The sequence below is a fragment of the Vipera ursinii genome (genome assembly GCF_947247035.1).
Source record: "Vipera ursinii genome assembly, chromosome: 2".
NCBI lineage: Eukaryota > Metazoa > Chordata > Lepidosauria > Squamata > Viperidae > Vipera > Vipera ursinii.
Genome location: NC_139513.1, coordinates 270,608,578 through 270,627,125, shown reverse-complemented (window position 1 = coordinate 270,627,125; position 18,548 = coordinate 270,608,578). Strand labels below are relative to the sequence as shown.

The following is an 18,548-nucleotide window of genomic DNA, read 5'->3' as shown; positions in this document are numbered from 1 at the left end:
ATTAGATTCTGATTGGGCTGGTCTAAGTGCAAAGGCATGACCTTGTTTGGGTGGCTGGGAAGAATTTGATCCTGTTATTCTTCCAGAATTGGACAGGATCTTTTATTAGATTTTATCTCTCCTGCTATTGGGGGCTGCTTGGAAGTTGGTATGTGGTTGGGCCCAAGTGGGGTTGTCTATTTCCTTGAATGACGTATTTCTGCCATATCTGGAACCAAACATCCTAGACAATTTCCATCCAGTCTCCAACCTTCCTTTTTGGGGAAAGGTCCTTGAGAAGGTGGTCAGGTTGCAATTAGAGAAGATCCCATAAAAAAATAAAGAGTATCTGGAGCTTGTCAGTTGGGATTTAGGACAAATCCTGAGATGGCATGAACTTGTTGATTACCAATGGCAATGGCTAGTTGCACCCATTCCTGGACTGGACAGCCCTCCTTATAGTTACCCATGTCTTGGTTATCCTGCAAGTGTCTGTTCCATGAGCTGTTCTGCTACCAGTAAGGTACCAGGTGCAATTCAAGGTCCTAGTTATTGCTTTTAAAAGCCTACATGGCATAAGGACTACTATCTGTGGGACCCCTTGCCTATATGAAGCAATGAAGTTAGAGTTCTTCGCGATCTATTGATTAAGTGGTGTCATCCAGCAGGACTAAAGTAGCAAGCAAGATTCATATGGCCCCCACCTATGAGTCTTAAAAATAAGACTCTTATTGTGATTTGGGTCCCTTTAATTCAGGGGATGGGAAAAGTGATCTTTTTAATTTGCTTCTCTAGACAAGTGCTTTCCTTTTCTTTTAAGTTAGAGTTTCCCATTTGTTTTAACTGTTTAAAGCTGTAAAGTTGTTTTGAGATCAGAAGCCTAGACACTTGATCAATAAATCGTTCCTCCCATCAATAAATATTACATACTGGAACTTGGATTTAATAAAAGAGACAAAGTTAAAGCAGAATTAAGATCTCTGTATTATACAGAGCAGAACAGGGTGACTCTGACACAGTTTAAGTTAAGTTTAAGTTTATTGAATTTATATACCGCCCTTTTCCCGTAGGACTCAGGGCGGTTTACAAAGTATTTAAAAACATCAATACAATACAAGAGTTAAAAACAGTTAAAATAATTAAATTTGATCCCTGAGGGGAAAAAAAACTCTCAGCCTGGGCCGGAAAGCTCAAAGAGCCAGGTCCCGGTAGAATGACCGAAGGTCGGGGGCAGTCCTAAGCTCCATGGGCAGCTGGTTCCAAAGGGCAGGCGCACCCACTGAGAAGGCCCTCCCCCTGGGTGTTATCTGCCGGCAGTCTTTTACAGGCGGCACACTGAGAAGGCCCTCCAAGTGGGAGCACACAGCACGAAGGGAACTTGATGTCGGCAGTAGGTGTTCCCTCAAATATCCCGGACCCAAGCCATTTAGGGCTTTATAGGTCATCACCAGCACCTTGAATCTCACCCAGAGGGCAACTGGAAACCAATGTAGCTCACAGAGTAGAGGTGTTACATGGGAGTATTGGGAAACCCCCATCACAACTCGCGCAGCAGCATTCTGCACCAGCTGAAGCCTCCAAGTGGTCCTCAAGGGCAGCCCCATATAGAGAGTGTTGCAGTAGTCCAACCAGGAGGTCACGAGTGCATGGGTGACTGTGCATAGGGAATCTCGGTCCAGATAGGGTCGCAACTGGCGCACCAGGCGAACCTGGGCAAAAGCCCCTCTGGTCACGGATCCTATGTGATCTTCAAAATTGAGCCATGAATCCAGGAGGATGCCCAAGTACCAACTAACCAATTAAAATTAGATTTATTAATTGCTATTAACAATGTCAGTTGCCACTAAAATTAAGGCTGCAATGCTAAAAACAATTATTACAGGATTCTATAGTAACGTGGTAAATGTAATCAAAAGGGGCTGTTTCTGACATATACAGTAGTATCTAAAGAACCCTGTACAAATAGCTCTTTGTGTAATCTAAATAAATATTCCCATAAATTATTTGCAAACAAATAAAATTTATATATTCTACAGAGGGAAAATTAGCTTTGAAGGGCAGCACAAATATGTTTCTAATTAATAAAAAAGGTCTATAGTATCAAGAACCTAGAAGGAATACCTAAATAATATGAAAGGAGTTAATGTAAATTGGCATCTTTTAAAATATTTTAAATAGATTTTTAAGAAATGAAGGAACAAAACATAGAGAGTATTAAGTAGAAATTCTAATAGATATCAAATGTTGTCCTCCCTGGAAATTTAAAGAACATTCTGTACTATGGAAAACGAATTGAAGTTCTCTTAAACCTACAATACTTGGATATAAAAGCATAGACTATGAAAGGAATAAGAATGCATGGAATTTGACAACAAACTTCTTTCTCCCTCTAAAAACTACAATCAGCAAAGCTCCTTTTGCATCAGATCTGTAGCCTATTGTCTTCTCAGGGACCTTTGCAGACCTTTAGCCACCAGGGGTCAAAACCCAGATCTTTCACAATGAAAGCCCTTACTATCTCCTGGTACTTTTGTCACCTCCTGCTTTTCTTTCAACTCCTGCAAATTTCTCAAATCCTTTCCATCCCTCACCATTGCACACTTGTTCCTCACCAGTTTGAAACTCTAGCATTGCTCATTTTATCTTCTGCATCATGCACTGTACCTTTCCTCCTTCATTTCTGAAGGCTTCTCCATTAAGCAAAGTGCTCTTTTTTATACTGTTCCACACTAAGGGTAATTTCTTTAGCTCCCTTGTAGTTGTGTTGGACTACAGATAAAAATTAGGCAATTTAAAACTACCATACTTGTCAGATAAATCAGCACACCAATTCCACACACATTTATATGCGGTTCAGTTCAAACATGATGCGCTGGGTTTTAGTCTTTATTTTTAATTGATTTTATATGTTTTATTGGTTTTGTGGTTTGTTATGGTAAGCCACCCAAAACTGGGCTCTAAGATGGTCAGCCATATCAATTTTTAAACAAACCTTCATCAATATAGCAGTTAATACTTAAGACAGTAGGAGATATGGATTTGAGGTCTGTAGGAATTATCTCAACATATAGGACAGTAGAAAAACAAACTATACCTCATTTTTCAGGCACACCTATTTGTGTTGCTACCTATATCTCAACGAACTACAATAATATATCTGAAGGGACCGCATTTTAATTTCTATGTCAGTTCAGAAATAATGACCTCAGTATGTTACAAATCAAAGACTATCTGTGTAACATATTAAATTTATATTAAATATATATACATATTAGTGCATTATCTCTCCTGCCAAAGTTTTCAAGCCTACTTCCAATGTAGTCAGTAGGCAGCAATAAGGCAGCTACATTATGATAGCTCGCTATTGGTATTCTTTCTTTATATATGAAAATCAGTAACATGAGTACATGGTGATTGACCTCAAAGCAGAATAGCGTTTTAATCCTTGATTTTCCTTTTCATTCAAATGGACTTAAAATCAGTCAAGCATGAACCTAATATGCAAATGCTATTTTTGTAATTAAAATAAAACTTTCCATTAGACCCAATATTTTATAAAACTTTAAGGAACTGCAGACTCAGAACAGTTTTGGGTTTTTTTTCACAAGCAGAATTGCCAGGTTTATACTCTCAGAAATCAACATGCTTTGGACAACAGGATTTTAAACCTGGCAAACAAATTGTAGTTTGTTTCCGTCTTTCCTGACCCATTGTGAAATAAATCAGGCTATCATGATCTAACAAGTCTTTTTTCACACTGTTCAATCACTCTTCTCCTCCTCCTCCTCCTCCTCCTCCTCACAGACACATTTTCTCTCCCACTCTGTCTAGCCATCCTCCCATCAAAGCAAACAAAATGTTCACTGTAACTCCACATTATTGCTCATTAGATCACAGATTAGTGAAGTGGAACTGCCGAAGGTTCTCAAATGAGAGCTACACTTAAAAAAAAACAACACCCATGCCAAATGAAGGGGAAAAAAAGGCCTAAGCACGGGGTCATGCAGATCAATGATCAAAAGGAAGAAAGGGAAAAAGCTTTTTCTTTCAAAATTTTCTAAATCGTGAATCAAAATCAATTATAGTATATTTTTCTTATTTAATATGCAACTATACAGAACTGATGGACTTCTTCCAAATATGGAAAATGACATGTTAGCATTTTCAGACTTTTTTTTTTTTATGAAAACATATCTTGGTCTCTGGCACTGCCCTCTACTCACCAGGAATCTTAGAGGTGGTCTCACAGAAACCAAGGCCTTATAAAGTACTCCTGTTATGATTTCTTCTGTTTCAGTTGTAGAATCGCAGAGCTCAGTAATCAAACATTTCTTAAGCCCAAATTATAATGCATAATTATTAGTTACATGTGGTTTCTAGCAAGTCAAAGTTTTTCTTCAATAAAGAAATTCACCTTCTTGGAAGAATACATAACAAAATGTAAAACTTCAGCAAATGAAAGCACAGGCAATTGAGTAGCATTCTATAAAATCTGTGGAGTTTCTGAAACCTCAGACTAAGATACTGTACTTAGAGCTACTGCTACATTTAACATGGTTTCAAGAACATCAGATGGAACCTATTCCCAATATTGAACTAAATTATTTTATTTTAAATTAAGATTTGCAACTTGGTGCTTTCAGGTTTGATGATGATTCATATAATCACTAATCAGTACGACTACTGGCTAGATGGAGGGAAGGTAATGGAAATAATTGTCCAAAAACTCTAGACGTAAATTGGCTGAGTAAGAGCACGCAATGTAAAAACTTCATGGGCATCCCAGGTGAAACAAGTGACAGCAAGTATGTAATTGCCACCATTTGCAAGATGATGTTATGATCAGTGCTTTTTTTCTAAAAAAAAAAAAAAAAAAGGTGCCGGAACTCAGAGGTGCTGTCACTGGGAGCAATGCTGGTGTCTTGCGATGGCGTCGCCGCCCGTCCTTTGCACCCCTGCCCCTGCGGCTTGGAGCCATATGCCGCAGAGATTCCCCTCCTCACAGCCGTTGTGGGGATTCCCCTCCCCGCAGTTGCCACGCCACGGCCCATGCTGAGCCCCCACCCAGAGCTGCTCCGAACCCCGACCCAGACCTATGTTCCTCATGGCAGTGGTCTCCGGCGCCAAACAGCTGATGGCCTCCGGCACCGGCACTCACTCACTTACTGCCCCGTCGCTTTCAAATGCAATGAGTGAGTGAGCAAGTGGCTTATGGAAGCGTTTGGAAGCGACAGGGCAATAAGTGAGTGAGTGAACGAGGAAATGGCGTTTGGAAGCAACGGGGCAGTAAGTGAGCGAGTGAGCAAGAGGCCTTTGAAAGAGATGGAGTGAGTGGGGGAGAGACTGAACGAGGTGCCTTTGAAAGCGACTGGAGGCTTTTGTGAGCAAAGTGTGAGTGAGGGGGGGCTTTTGCTAGCAAAGGGTGAGAGAAAAAGGGAAAAGTGAGGGGGAGAAGGGAAAAAGAAAAGGCACTGACTTCTGACTTCTTCTGTTACAGGAGTAGAAGGAAGCATTAACATTGAACCTCAACTTTTTGCTTTTCTATAATATTATAAACTAGCCATTTCTATAACAATAAATGAATCTAACCAATGAAACCCAAAATACCCTCCCCTTTTTTTAGTCATCAAGTTTTTGACACCTTGTTAAGCACTGTTGGTGCTTGAATATTGTCATGTCCTAAAAATGGTACAATTTCTGAAAAGGTTGAAAAGCCCTGATGTAAATGCAGCCTAAATTCTTTATTGCCATCCTATTTGCAAATAACATCTTACTTACCTAGTTGAGATGGTGTAGTTGGGCAGCAGGGAGGGGTGCAAAGTTCCTGCCTTTGCTGCAGACAACTTGCCTGTGCAACATTGCACAGTGAAAGATTGTGACTAAACAAAATTTTAATGTACAGATAATACCACCAGAAATTATTTTAGCCTTTTTAATAAATTTTGTTACTGATGTTAAACTCACCATGGAAATCAACATATATTGTTATGTATATACTAGGTTAATTATTTAAAGACTAAAGTGCAACATAACTAGATTCTAAATAATCTATTTTTCAAAACACACAACAGTCCAAACAGTAAAAGTAAAGTCCAAATTAAGAATATTTCATCCTTAAGAATTAATTTAAAGTGGTTTAGTTGTAATAGAGTAGGTACAAAAGATACTATTTTTGCTAGCATCAGCTAAATTAGACATATTACATTGAGAAAAATGTTTCTCATTTCTTTCCTGTTACCTTTATTGATTTCATTGCAGAGATGTTAACATAGGAAATAGATTATTTTGTTATCTAATTTTACCTTCCAAAAGACAGAAGCAGATGAAAAATGTGAGGTTCCTTCCTGTTGGCTTTTTTGAATTAGCTGTTTTAGATTCTAAAAGTTTAGTTCCTAAAGAAGTAACCTTGTAAATAATTTTAATGTCCTCCTCTAGTGCAGGGTAGGCAATCTTGGCTCTTTTATGACTCAACTCCCAGAATTCCTGAGCCAGCATGGCTCAGCTTGGAAACCTCTCTCTTTCCCCTCAGCGTGGCTGGCTCAGGATTTCTGAGAGTTAAAGTCCATGAGTCATAAAAAAGAGCCAAGATTGCCTACTCCTAAAGCCAATAGAGAGAGCTCCTTTTTTTGCAAAAAAAAAAAAAGAGAAAAAAAGCCCAGGTTCATCAGGGATATCAGGCATCTGCATATTTAACAATAAAGCAAAACAAAGCTATATGCAAATTATTTCGTCTTATTGCCTTTCAACTGCAAAGCAGAAAACTATGCACAGTTACTGCTTTATTTCTGCTTTAGTATCTGTAAGTTTCCTACTGCTGAAGACACATGCCTGTATGAAAATAAAAGAGCAGATTGCTTTTATTTTGACAAAGAAATTTCTGAATCATATTTTTCAGTCAAAATGCTCAGTAAACATCTTATTCACTTCCATAAACATGCCCCAGGATTCTTTTAAAACAAATTATTATAAGAAAATTCCCACCTGCTGAAATTTAAAGATTTTCTGATATTACCACATTAACTCTTTATTTATTTCTGAATGAAAAAGGGATTCTGTACTTGTTTTATCCAGAAACAACAATCTTAAACTAAATCTTCCCACATCTAAGGAAAAAAAATAAGGAACAACCAGGCAAATGGGGAATGTTGACATTTGTGACTCAACATGTCTGAGGACCAGGATAGGAAAGGCTGCTGAAAATTAACAGTCCAAGAAATGCATTTGTTGACTGAAGAATAAGAAAAGGTTTTCCAGAAAAGCAAAATTTCAGATTATTTATTACATTCTCTCAACATGGCTAAAAATTGCAACTGAATAGAGTATTAAGGCAGTCCCACTAAATTCCTGTAAATTTCAGAGATATTGATTTAGCAGTGGGTATACATAGATGGGACGCGGTGGCTCAGTGGGTTAAGACGCTGAGCTTGTTGATCAGAAGGTCAGCAGTTTGGCGGGTCGAATCCCGAGTGCCGCGTAGCAGAGTGAGTGCCTGTTACTCGTCCCAGCTTCTGCCCACCTAGCAGTTCGAAAGCACGTAAAAATGCAAGTAGAAAAATAGGGACCACTACGGTGGGAAGGTAACAGTGTTCCGTGCGCCTTTGGCGTCTAGTCATGCCGGCCACATGACCACGGAGATGTCCTCGGACAAGCGCTGGCTCTTCGGCTTTGAAACGGAGATGAGCACCGGCCCCTAGAGTCGGAAACGACTAGCACGCATGTGCGGGGGAACCTTTACCTTTATACATAGAAAAGGGACGCGGTGGCTCAGTGGGTTAAGACGCTGAGCTTGTCGATCAGAAGGTTGGCAGTTTGGCGGGTCGAATCCCGAGTGCCGCGTAGCAGAGTGAGCGCCTGTTACTCGTCCCAGCTTCTGCCAACCTAGCAGTTTGAAAGCACGTAAAAATGCAAGTAGAAAAATTGGGACCACTACGGTGGGAAGGTAACAGTGTTCCATGCGCCTTTGGCGTCTAGTCATGCTGGCCACATGACAAGCGCTGGCTCTTCGGCTTTGAAACGGAGATGAGCACCAGCCCCTAGAGTTGGAAACGACTAGCACGCATATGCGGGGGAACCTTTACCTTTATACATAGAAAACAAACTGCAAAATTTCAAGGCATGGTAATAGATTTCTATTAGGTTCATCAATCCAACAGATTTGGGGTTCTCCAGAGTCTCATCAGTTCAAGCTCTCTGCAGCTTAGGTGCAAGTGGAAGTTTTTTCAAAGCCTAAGTGAATGAAGGGAACGATTTTGGAGAAGAAGTACAATCTTGGACTGGAGCATTAATCATGCTCACATAAAAATTCTGTCTCCCATTTATTGATTTGGCGTTGCAAAAGTTTCTGATAAAGCTTTATCACAGCATAGGATGACAAGGTGGAGTTACAACTGGAGACATAAGAGTTAACTGAATCTGCCAACCCTTACCACAAAACTAAATTTGTCATTCTCTGGGGGGGAAAAAAGATTCCTACACTTAAGAGAGAACAGAGGATTGAAAATATTGCTTGCACTGGCAAAGACCATTCAGATTATAGAGGCAAATGTACTGTTAAACAGATATGAAATCTTTTCCATATCTTTTAAATATTACATTGCTGATTTGCCTAGATTTCAAGTTTCTGATCCAATTTCTCTGCATAAAAAAATATTACCAGGAATAGATTTGTTTTCCCGGATGATGGTCCTCTTACAGAGTTAATCAATTAAAGGATTCATTACCTGTAGTCGGTAGGAAACCTTATTATCTTTTTCTAACTCTTTGGATTTTTTCCCTTTCTGACAGCATCTTCTCCTCCATTTTAGTAAGAAGCTAAACAAGGCCAAAAGATCAGTCCTGCCTCTCAGAAATCCCTTCCTCGGAGCTTTTGAAATTAGGCAAAGGGCCACATGTTGCCCAAGATTTTCTAAACATTTCAACTATGTAAAAAAAATATCTCCAACTTAATGCTGAAATAGCATTCAATACAGTATTAGCAAAACCATTTCAAGAATTTAATTATATGCATTACTACATTGTAGTATTGCAAAGATTGTTCCCAGATGGCAGATAGGAAGTACATCACATTTCTCAAAGGGTGTATGTTTGTCTGCCACTGAATCACTGAGAGAGAAGAGTGATTTGTTATTCCTCTAACAAAGTGCCATTATACACTAGACAGACTTCATTTCAGAATAATGGGACAGACATTGCCCCTAGCATTATGTTTAATTCAAAAATTCAATACTGCCCACTTGACAGTAGCACTTACCAATTAATAGAGTTTGAGAGGGGGGTTTTGCAGGTTAAAATATGGAAATAAACACATGCTCATCTTTTATGTTTTTTTAAGTAAACATAATATAGTAAATTATTTTTATACTGGGATCTAAATCAGGGCTTTTCAACCTTTTCACAAATTATACCACTTTTAACACATGACAATATTTGAATACCGCCAGTGCTTAGCGAGGTGTCAAAAAATTGATGACTAAAAAAAGGGGTGGGGGATTTTGGGTTTTACTGATTAGATTCATTTGTTGCTATAGAAATGGCTAGTTATGAAAAAGTAAATTTTGAGGTTCAATGTTAATGCTTCTTTCTACTGCTGGTTGAGGAATTCTGGGAGTTGAAGTCCACAGGTCTTAAAGTTGCTAAGTTTGTAGACCCCTGAGCTAGCTGGTCGGCCCTTCTTCCTCTCTCCCTCTCCTCTTCTTCCTCCCTGCCTTCTGAGCTCTCCTTCCACAGTGTAGTAAGAATGCACCCATCCCCCTCAGTCCCTTCACTGTACCCTTAAAGACATAGGAATCAAGCACAAAGCAAGAAAGGCTCACAAAAGCCTCCCAGAACAAAGAAACACTGACTATATTTTTTTTCTCTTTAAACTGCCTCAGGCGTGTCTCAGTTTAAACAATGTAGCAATTGCAAAAAGCGATAACTTTAAATTAAGCTTGTTTACTTACAAAGAAAACTTGCTAAAAGCCATAGACAGACTCAAGATACGGGGGTAAAACTAATTACATTTGTTTAAAGGGATTAAAAGGGATGCGGTGGCTCAGTGGGTTAGGATGCTGAGCTTGTCGATCAGAAGGTCGGCAGTTTGGCGGGTCGAATCCCAAGTGCCGCGTAACAGAGTGAGTGCCTGTTACTTGTCCCAGCTTCTGCCAACCTAGCAGTTTGAAAGCACGTAAAAATGCAAGTAGAAAAATAGGGACCACTATGGTGGGAAGGTAACAGCGTTCCAGGTGCCTTTGGCATCTAGTCACGACGGCCACATGACCACGGAGACGTCCTCGGACAAGCGCTGGCTCTTCGGCTTTGAAACGGAGATGAGCACCAGCCCCTAGAGTTGGAAATGACTAGCACGCATGTGCGGGGAAACCTTTACCTTTAGCTTTTAAAGGGATTAAACCTACAGAAGGCAACACTTCAGACTCATTGCTAGCCTTTGTGAAACAGACTAAAATATTCCAATAACCAAAGCACACAAACCGAGCCTCTAAATTACAAAACTGTATAAAAATCCTTATGGTTATCCATTCAAGCTGCCAGTTGATCAGGAACCCACTGGCTTCTGAAATAAACCCACTCCTTTCCGACATGCTCATCTCCCAGCTTTTCATCAGTGCTAATTGCATTCTCCTGGCTAGAGAAAACAAACCAGGGGACCTTTTCTTCCAGCAACAGCTGCTGCTTCTTCCCTGTCTCTTTTTCCTCCCTGCCTGCTGAGCTCTCTTTCCACAGCTTCTTCTCCGTCCCCTTCTTTCCCTGTTGTCTTTTTTCCCCTTTCCCACCAAAACCACCTCCTTTTATATACTCTCCTCTCCTCCCCCCACCTTTTTCTTCAACTCACCTCCAGCTCCGCGCTGCTTCTGGAAGTGCCAATCAGCTGGAGCCCTGCCAGAGCTCCTGGGGTTTCTGCTGAGCCCCGACAGTCCTGCAGCTCCAGCTGCCTCTCTCTCAGGCTTGGGTCGCTTTGGCTCATTTCCCTCCCCCGCTACACTTCTCTAGGACGGTCATGTACCACCTGCCATGTGCCAAAGTACCACAGGTGGTACACATACCACTGGTTGAAAAGCCCTGATCTAAATGTTTAATGTTTAAATAGGGACACAGTGGCTCAGTGGGTTAGGACGCTGAGCTTGTCGATCAGAAGGTTGGCAGTTTGGCGGGTCGAATCCCGAGTGCCGCGTAACAGAGTGAGCGCCTGTTACTCGTCCCAGCTTCTGCCAACCTAGCAGTTTGAAAGCACATAAAAATGCAAGTAGAAAAATAGGGACCACTACGGTGGGAAGGTAACAGCGTTCCGTGTGCCTTTGGCATCTAGTCATGCCAGCCACATGACCACGGAGACGTCCTTGGACAAGCGCTGGCTCTTCGGCTTTGAAACAGAGATGAGCACCGCCCCCTAGAGTCGGAAACGACTAGCACGCATGTGCGGGGGAACCTTTACCTTTACCTTAAATGTTTAATGAAGCCAAATAAGTAGCAATTCTATTGTTCTGAATTTATAAAAACACAGAATGACAGCCTTACAAATTTGAACAGAACCCTGTCATATTTCATTTTATTGTTGGACCGCCCTGTTCCACAATGAATTAGTTATAGTACATGTGCACATTGTACTATCAAAAATTGCAGGTCAAATATATGTATCAATGCTGAATTTGCACAGCTGCATTCATTCACATTTCCAGGATAAGTCAATGTCATGGAGGATCTTGAGGTGAATCTACCAATTACTTAGATTATAGAACTATGATTGTGGTACTTTTTCCACTATTTTTTTACAAGTCCTGTTTTTTATTGAAAACGTTTTAAGCAAAAGCAACCCCAGTAAATAAAAGTTCTTCATAGCTATCCAGATTCAGCACCAAAACTGAAGCTAGGTTATCAAAGCTAGATTATCAAATGTGTTCTGCAGTTCTATTAGTTTACAGCAAAATGTAATGGGTTGAAATGTAAAGCAGAATAACTCAAGATTCAAATCTCACAAGATGAATGCAAACAAAGTGCCATAACTTTACTGCCCAATTTTTAGAAGCTAAGGCAGGGGTCTTCAAACTTGGCCCATTTATGATTTGTGGACTTCATCACCCAGAATTCCTCAGCCAGCGTGCCTCCTCCTGGATGTAGATGGATGTTTCAAATGGATATCTCAAATATTTAGACACATTTGGGAGGTGTTTTCCCAATCCATTACCTTTAATTTGTTACATTTATTTTATACTATAACCATTGGTCATTCTCCATCTCAAAATTTCAGGAGACCATGCTGATTCTGTTATTTTCAATGATAGTCAAAGGGTATTCAAGGAACCAAAATAAGAGGGTTCTGGAACTGTTGATCAGCTCATGATAAGCCACACTTTTTAAAAACAAAATAAAAAAACCCAGTCAAGCTTTGCTACTTGTTAATCAATATTGTCAAATAGATAATCAAACTCTTACGGTTTCTTAAAATCATGACCCTGCTTACCATGTTGCATAATATCCTACAGGCTCTTGTGTCATAAAGAAATTGGATAACTTTACCAAACTTTCTCTTATATTCACACTAACTATGAAAGTAACCACAATTAAGACATCACTAATCTCCTGCTGGAAGTTTATCCTTTTAAATTTTATAAATGTCTATCTTGAAAGTAAATAGTAGTCTACTGTAATGAAATACAACACTGCAAAAAATACCATTAGTTATTAGTTCTCTATGGTGGCTAGTAAACAATGATAACTGATTTAGAGAATATAACATAGAGAACAGAACAAAACATTACTTAAACATAAGGATACACAAAGATAATATAAATGCTGTTTAGTTTTCAAATATTCCAATTTGTCTGCTTCTTGAAATAAAGTCCTTTGGTCCTTTACTTTCTCTTTCGGTGTCAATGGAGATAAAAAGTTCTGTTACTTGCTCTTCTGGTGGCCTCAACCATTGTCAATTGTTAATTGTTAACATGGCTGCACTACAAGGAAAGTCCAGAGTCCCTTTGTAGGGGAGGAAAATTTAATGAATTAATTAATAAGGAAAGCACCTAATGGGTTCACTAAATCATAGATTCTTCTTCAATTTCTTAAGAGATGTTTAATTATTGTGAATTCACATCATTTTAATACTTTAATTAGCTTTATTATAGTTTACTATGCCCGATAAATACACAATTTGGTATTGTGGCATAGTTTATTTCTCAACAATAAATATAAATATACTATTTTGTTAATTCTTATGTCTGTGAATGTATTTGAACATTTGATCTTTAATATAAATGCCAATATCATTTCATATCTTTCTTACATGTTTCTTTATGTGAAACAACACATAAAGATTCCAAATATCAGTGAAACCTGAAGCAGCCCCTAAAACCTCTACTTCCTATTCATATCCATTTCTCTCCTTTTACTCCATAGACTGTTACTGTTTTTTGTCTTCAAATCAGTATTGGCTCCTGGTTTGGACTAGTCCTTTTAATTTTCTTGGTAAGATTTTTTTCAGAAGTGATTTACCATTGCCTTCATCCTAAGGCAGAGAGAGAAAGAGTGAATCAAAGTCACACAGCTGACTATGTGCCTAAAGTAGGACCAATCTTACAGTCTCCTGATTTATAACCTGGTACCTTAACTATTTACATGGTTACACGCTATGTTTAGAAAAACATAAATCCACTTTTTCTGGTATCATTTATCTAGCTATATATCCCTATTATCATTTCCACAAATCTTGCCTTTACTTATTCTCAGACTCATATTAAATATATTCTATCATTTTAGGTCCAGTGATGTTGTCTCAAAACTGTTAATGTCACCATGCTGTCCACCCATTTTATTGTTTTTTTCAATTCCATAGTTTTCCTCTGCTATATTTTAGCCCAGACATCATTTCCATCACATACTGTTTCCTTAGATCCCTCTGTGTCTTTCATCACATGCTTCACAGAAGGTACATGTACTGTTGCAAGTCTTATCTACAAAAAACTGAAATATGAGCATCCTAAAATAATTGTTTTAGCAGGAGCTTATAAACTTCCCATCACCTCAACTTCTTTAAGCTGTTCAAATGAACAGGTCAAAATGTAACATGCTATAGACTAGATTCTACAAAGGTCTTTGGAGCACCTGCACCTGTCTGCAACTCTAAAGAAGCTGTGGGTTTTCCCAGGATCGTGGGGCAGCTGTAGACAGACAGATGGTCTCACACCCTAGGAGGCACCTTTTCCAAATTGCTTCTAAAAGGCTGCTCATTCCTACTATAGATCAGATTTTATTGGGTGACTCTATTCTATCAAATAGAGCATGCCAACCTTTAGATGGCCATGCAATCTAAATGAATATAAGCAAGAAAAAATGTTCAACATATATCACTCTTGATTTATTCTCCTCAGATGAATTATTTCTCAGAAGAAATAATATTGAATTCAGAATGTCCACTTCTGAATGCATCCAAAGTCTTTAAAAAAAAACTCCAGGATATGACAAATGACAACTGGCATTTACTTTGTTTTTAAAACAACCCTTATTCATTCTCAAGGTGACAGCTTCATTAATACTGTACTGAATATAGATAGCCACACAAGTCATTAGCATCTGAGGTAGCCTAGCTCAAAATGCATACCGGATACTAATATATGTCATAGAAGCTCAATGGCTTATTTAGATCAGTGGTTTGTTGATTTACATGAGCCTGACATGACTTAGTAAATAGATCAATCAAGGACTAATAATAATAAAGAAGGTAGAAGCTGCAGGGCTGGGTAAGATGTATAAATTACTATCTTGGCCAAGGAAATTGAAAACCTTGCAGCAGTGAGGAGTCCAGATAATCTTAATCAACTTAGTTCTATATAGCTTATTAGGATATTTTCATAATATCAGTTATACTTAATCAATAAGATAGTAAAACAGAAATCATTTATATTTTTAACCACAACATGCTATCAATATCTCAAAAGTTATATAATGGATAACAAAAAGGTAAATAATTAATAAACAGAATCATATCCCAGTGAATCATGTGCAATTGTACTCTGTAGACACAAAAGAAGAAGAAAAAATCAAAACCCCCAAACAAAATAAAAAATGGTTAAATACAAACTTAGTACTGATGGGAGAATGAATACCTAGATAAAAATCAAGCTACCCAGAATGGACAAGTTTGCGACATACACAAATCTGTGAACTGACAAGGGAAAAAAAACCCCTCTGAACAGGCAATTAAAAGGGGGGAGCACACAGCCCAGATGGGTTTTCAATGGAGTATATTTTCAATGGGTATCTATAAGAGCTTCCTAGACAGCATTATAGAACCATTCAGACAAAGGTTCTTGGATGCCATTCAAAACAAAGTCTGCATTATAGTAATTAGCAGAAAATGGAATGCTTAATTAACTGGGAAAAAGCCTACACTTTGCTCATCATACAGCCCCATCAATTGATCTATTTGGATGCCAAGAAAACAGCTAAAGTCTTGGCTCTAAGACTGCAAAGATTTTTCCCCCAAAATTAATAAACCAAAGCCAAATTGATTTGATCCAAAAAGTCATTGCTCCTAAGCCACCCATAATAAGGACTGGGGCTTCCAATCTAATCTAAAAATCTAGCTTCTTCCCTAATATATCACAACTGAAAATTTGGAATTTAATGTACTAAAGAAATAATATGCACAGATGAACAACATGGCATTGTGTAAACAAAGCCTTTTTTGAAGCTTAAAGTAGATTTAAGTTGCCCCCACTTGGTTTGTAACAATAAAGATATCCACATATGATAAACCTGTGTGGGGACAAATGGGAACACTAGAATAAGAAGATAATTTTTCAGAAGCATATTTCTAAAGTCTAATTTAACATCGAAGAAGTCTCATTGCAAGGAGATAATTGTGATAATTCCAGAACTTTAAACATACATATGATAACTCCTTTATTTGGATGACATTTTATAAGCACATATAGAAAATAAACTATATTTCCTGAGTATTCATTTCTTTGATGTCTGAATCATTTTGTTTAATAATTAAATATGTTAAATTTCTTCCCAAAGTAAGCTTTTCTCTTGTGAGATGTCTATAATGCAAATCAGTGTATTTCCAAAATTTAGTTTATTTAGTTACAATAAAAAAGTCAGATTTTAAAGATAAATGGAAACAACTGAATAATGCAATTATAAGCTTATTCTTAAGTACACTGTAAAACTAGTATGACTGAAAAGGAAATCAGACCATTTTTTCAGATAAGCGAACAGTGTTGTGATTTTGCGTAAGTTTCAAATAGTTACATGTAGTTCTTTTCCTGATGGCTTGGATAAATAATTTACATCATACAATTTTAACAGTGCCCCACACAGTTTGGAAACCCTGCAGATAACTCCCACAAGTGAACATCACAAACAGCTGTTTGTGGAATCTTCTTGGCTCTTACAACATTTGAGGCAAGAAATTCTATAACTATTACTCAACATTTATACAGCTTGTCAGATTGAAAATGCTTCGGTAATCATTATTTTTGAAATAAATCACAATTATGCCAATAGTAAAACCTTGAATCCATTGATGACAAGTAACTACTCAGTATTGTGCCTATATAAAATTAACAAATAAGGCTGAATTTTAAAGTACTATACCTCCTAGAAGCAAGATAAGAATGACTTCATCTAATATGAATCTGCCCAAATACTAGTATCAGCATTACCAAGGAAATACATTCAGATGCATGCAAAGACATGGCCTCTCAATGCATTGTTTGCCATTCAAACAAGTTGCTCCCTGGTTTTCAGAAAAACACGTTCAGAGTTGCTGTTACCAGGGGAAAAGACAAAGAAACAGAAGCACATCTGAAAACAGATTCAGAGGTTTTCACTCTTTTTATATACTACATTTTGTTTCACTTTTTGCTTTTCATACCATGAAAAACAAAAAAACAGAAATGTGAGTAATAAGACCAAAATCTTTGCTCAGATAGAACCCATTGTTTCAATATTATCTGGACCCTTATCTGGACCCTTACCAATCGGGTTTCAGGCCCGGGCACAGCACGGAGACGGCATTGGTCGCTCTGGTGAATGATCTCTGGAGGGCTCGGGATAGGGGGTATTCCTCTGTCCTAGTCCTATTAGACCTCTCGGCGGCTTTTGATACCATCGACCATGGTATCCTGCTGCAGCGTCTCAGGGGATTGGGAGTGGGAGGCACGGTTTTTCAGTGGTTCTCCTCCTATCTCCTGGGACGCTCGCAGTCGGTGTTGGCAGGGGGGCAGAGGTCGACCCCTAGGACTCTCGCTTGTGGAGTTCCTCAGGGGTCGGTCCTCTCGCCTCTCCTGTTCAACATCTATATGAAGCCGCTGGGTGAGATCATTCGTGGTTTTGGAGTTGGGTATCATCAATATGCTGATGATACCCAACTTTTTATTTCGACCCCAAACCACCCCAGTGATGCCCTCGCTGTGATGTCCCGTTGCCTGGAGGCGGTTCGGGTCTGGATGGGGAGGAACAGACTTCAACTCAACCCTGACAAGACTGAGTGGCTGTACATTCCGGCTTCCCGAGACACCTGGGATGTTCCACCTCTTTCTATGGGGGGTGAGCTTTTACCCCCTGTGGATAGGGCTCGCAACTTGGGAGTCCTCCTAGATTCACGACTCACTTTGGAGGATCACATAGTGGCCGTGACTAGGGGGGCTTTTGCCCAGGTTCGCCTGGTGCGCCAGTTGCGGCCCTATCTCGATCGGGAGGCCTTGTGTACGGTCACTCATGCGCTCGTGACCTCTCGCCTAGACTACTGTAACGCTCTCTACATGGGACTTCCCTTGAAGACTACTCGGAGGCTCCAACTGGTACAGAATGCGGCCGCGAGAGTTGTCTTGGGAGTTTCCCGGTACTCCCATGTTACACCTTTGCTCCGTGAGCTGCATTGGTTGCCAGTTGTCTTCCGGGTAAGGTTCAAGGTTTTGGTTATGATCTTTAAGTCCCTACATGGCATGGGTCCGCGATACCTCGAGGACCACCTGCTGCCGGCGTCGACTCCCCTCCGCCCTGTGCGCGCCCACAGAGAGGGCCTCCTCAGGGTGCCTCCTGTCAAGGAATGTCGACTGGTGGCCCCCAGGGGGAGGGCCTTCTCTGTGGGTGCTCCGGCGTTATGGAATCAACTGCCGGTCGAGCTCCGGATGGCATCAGACCTCCGATCCTTCCGTCGCGGGTTGAAGACCCATTTATTTGAACTAGCGGGTCTGGCCTGATGGGGGTACTTGGGTTTTTTATTGGTTTGTTTTAGTATTCTGGTTTTAACTTGGGCATTAATTTAATTATTTTTTAATGTTTGTATTGGTGTTTATATTTATGCCCTGTGAACCGCCCTGAGTCCCTTTGGGAGAAGGGCGGTATAAAAATCTCAATAAATTAAATTAAAATTAAATTAATAAAAGGGTTATTTTCTACCCATAATTTGCTTTGTGCATTAACCACAGAGAATACTACAACTAATTAGGAATTAATACATATCTTCATATAATCTGTATACTTAATTAAAGATACTTCTTTACCTCTTATGAGTGGAATCATTTTTGATCCTGCTGTAAAATCAGACTGAATCTATGGTTTAAATT

At 39.3% G+C, this 18,548-nt stretch overlaps 1 protein-coding gene across 4 annotated transcripts in view; it reads right to left on the bottom strand.

Annotated features, from left to right (window-relative positions):
- ARL15 (ARF like GTPase 15) overlaps positions 1-18,548 on the bottom strand; it is a 166,952-nt gene that overhangs the window by 80,395 nt on the left and 68,009 nt on the right. The window contains exon 5 of one of the 4 annotated variants that reach the window (XM_083355551.1): positions 12,646-13,477. The exons of the other annotated variants lie outside the window; for them this stretch is intronic. Coding sequence (XP_083211677.1) covers positions 13,394-13,477 — 84 coding nt within the window. The 3' untranslated portion in view covers positions 12,646-13,393. Of the gene's footprint in view, positions 1-12,645; positions 13,478-18,548 lie in introns of those variants that run through there. 4 annotated transcript variants of the gene reach the window in all.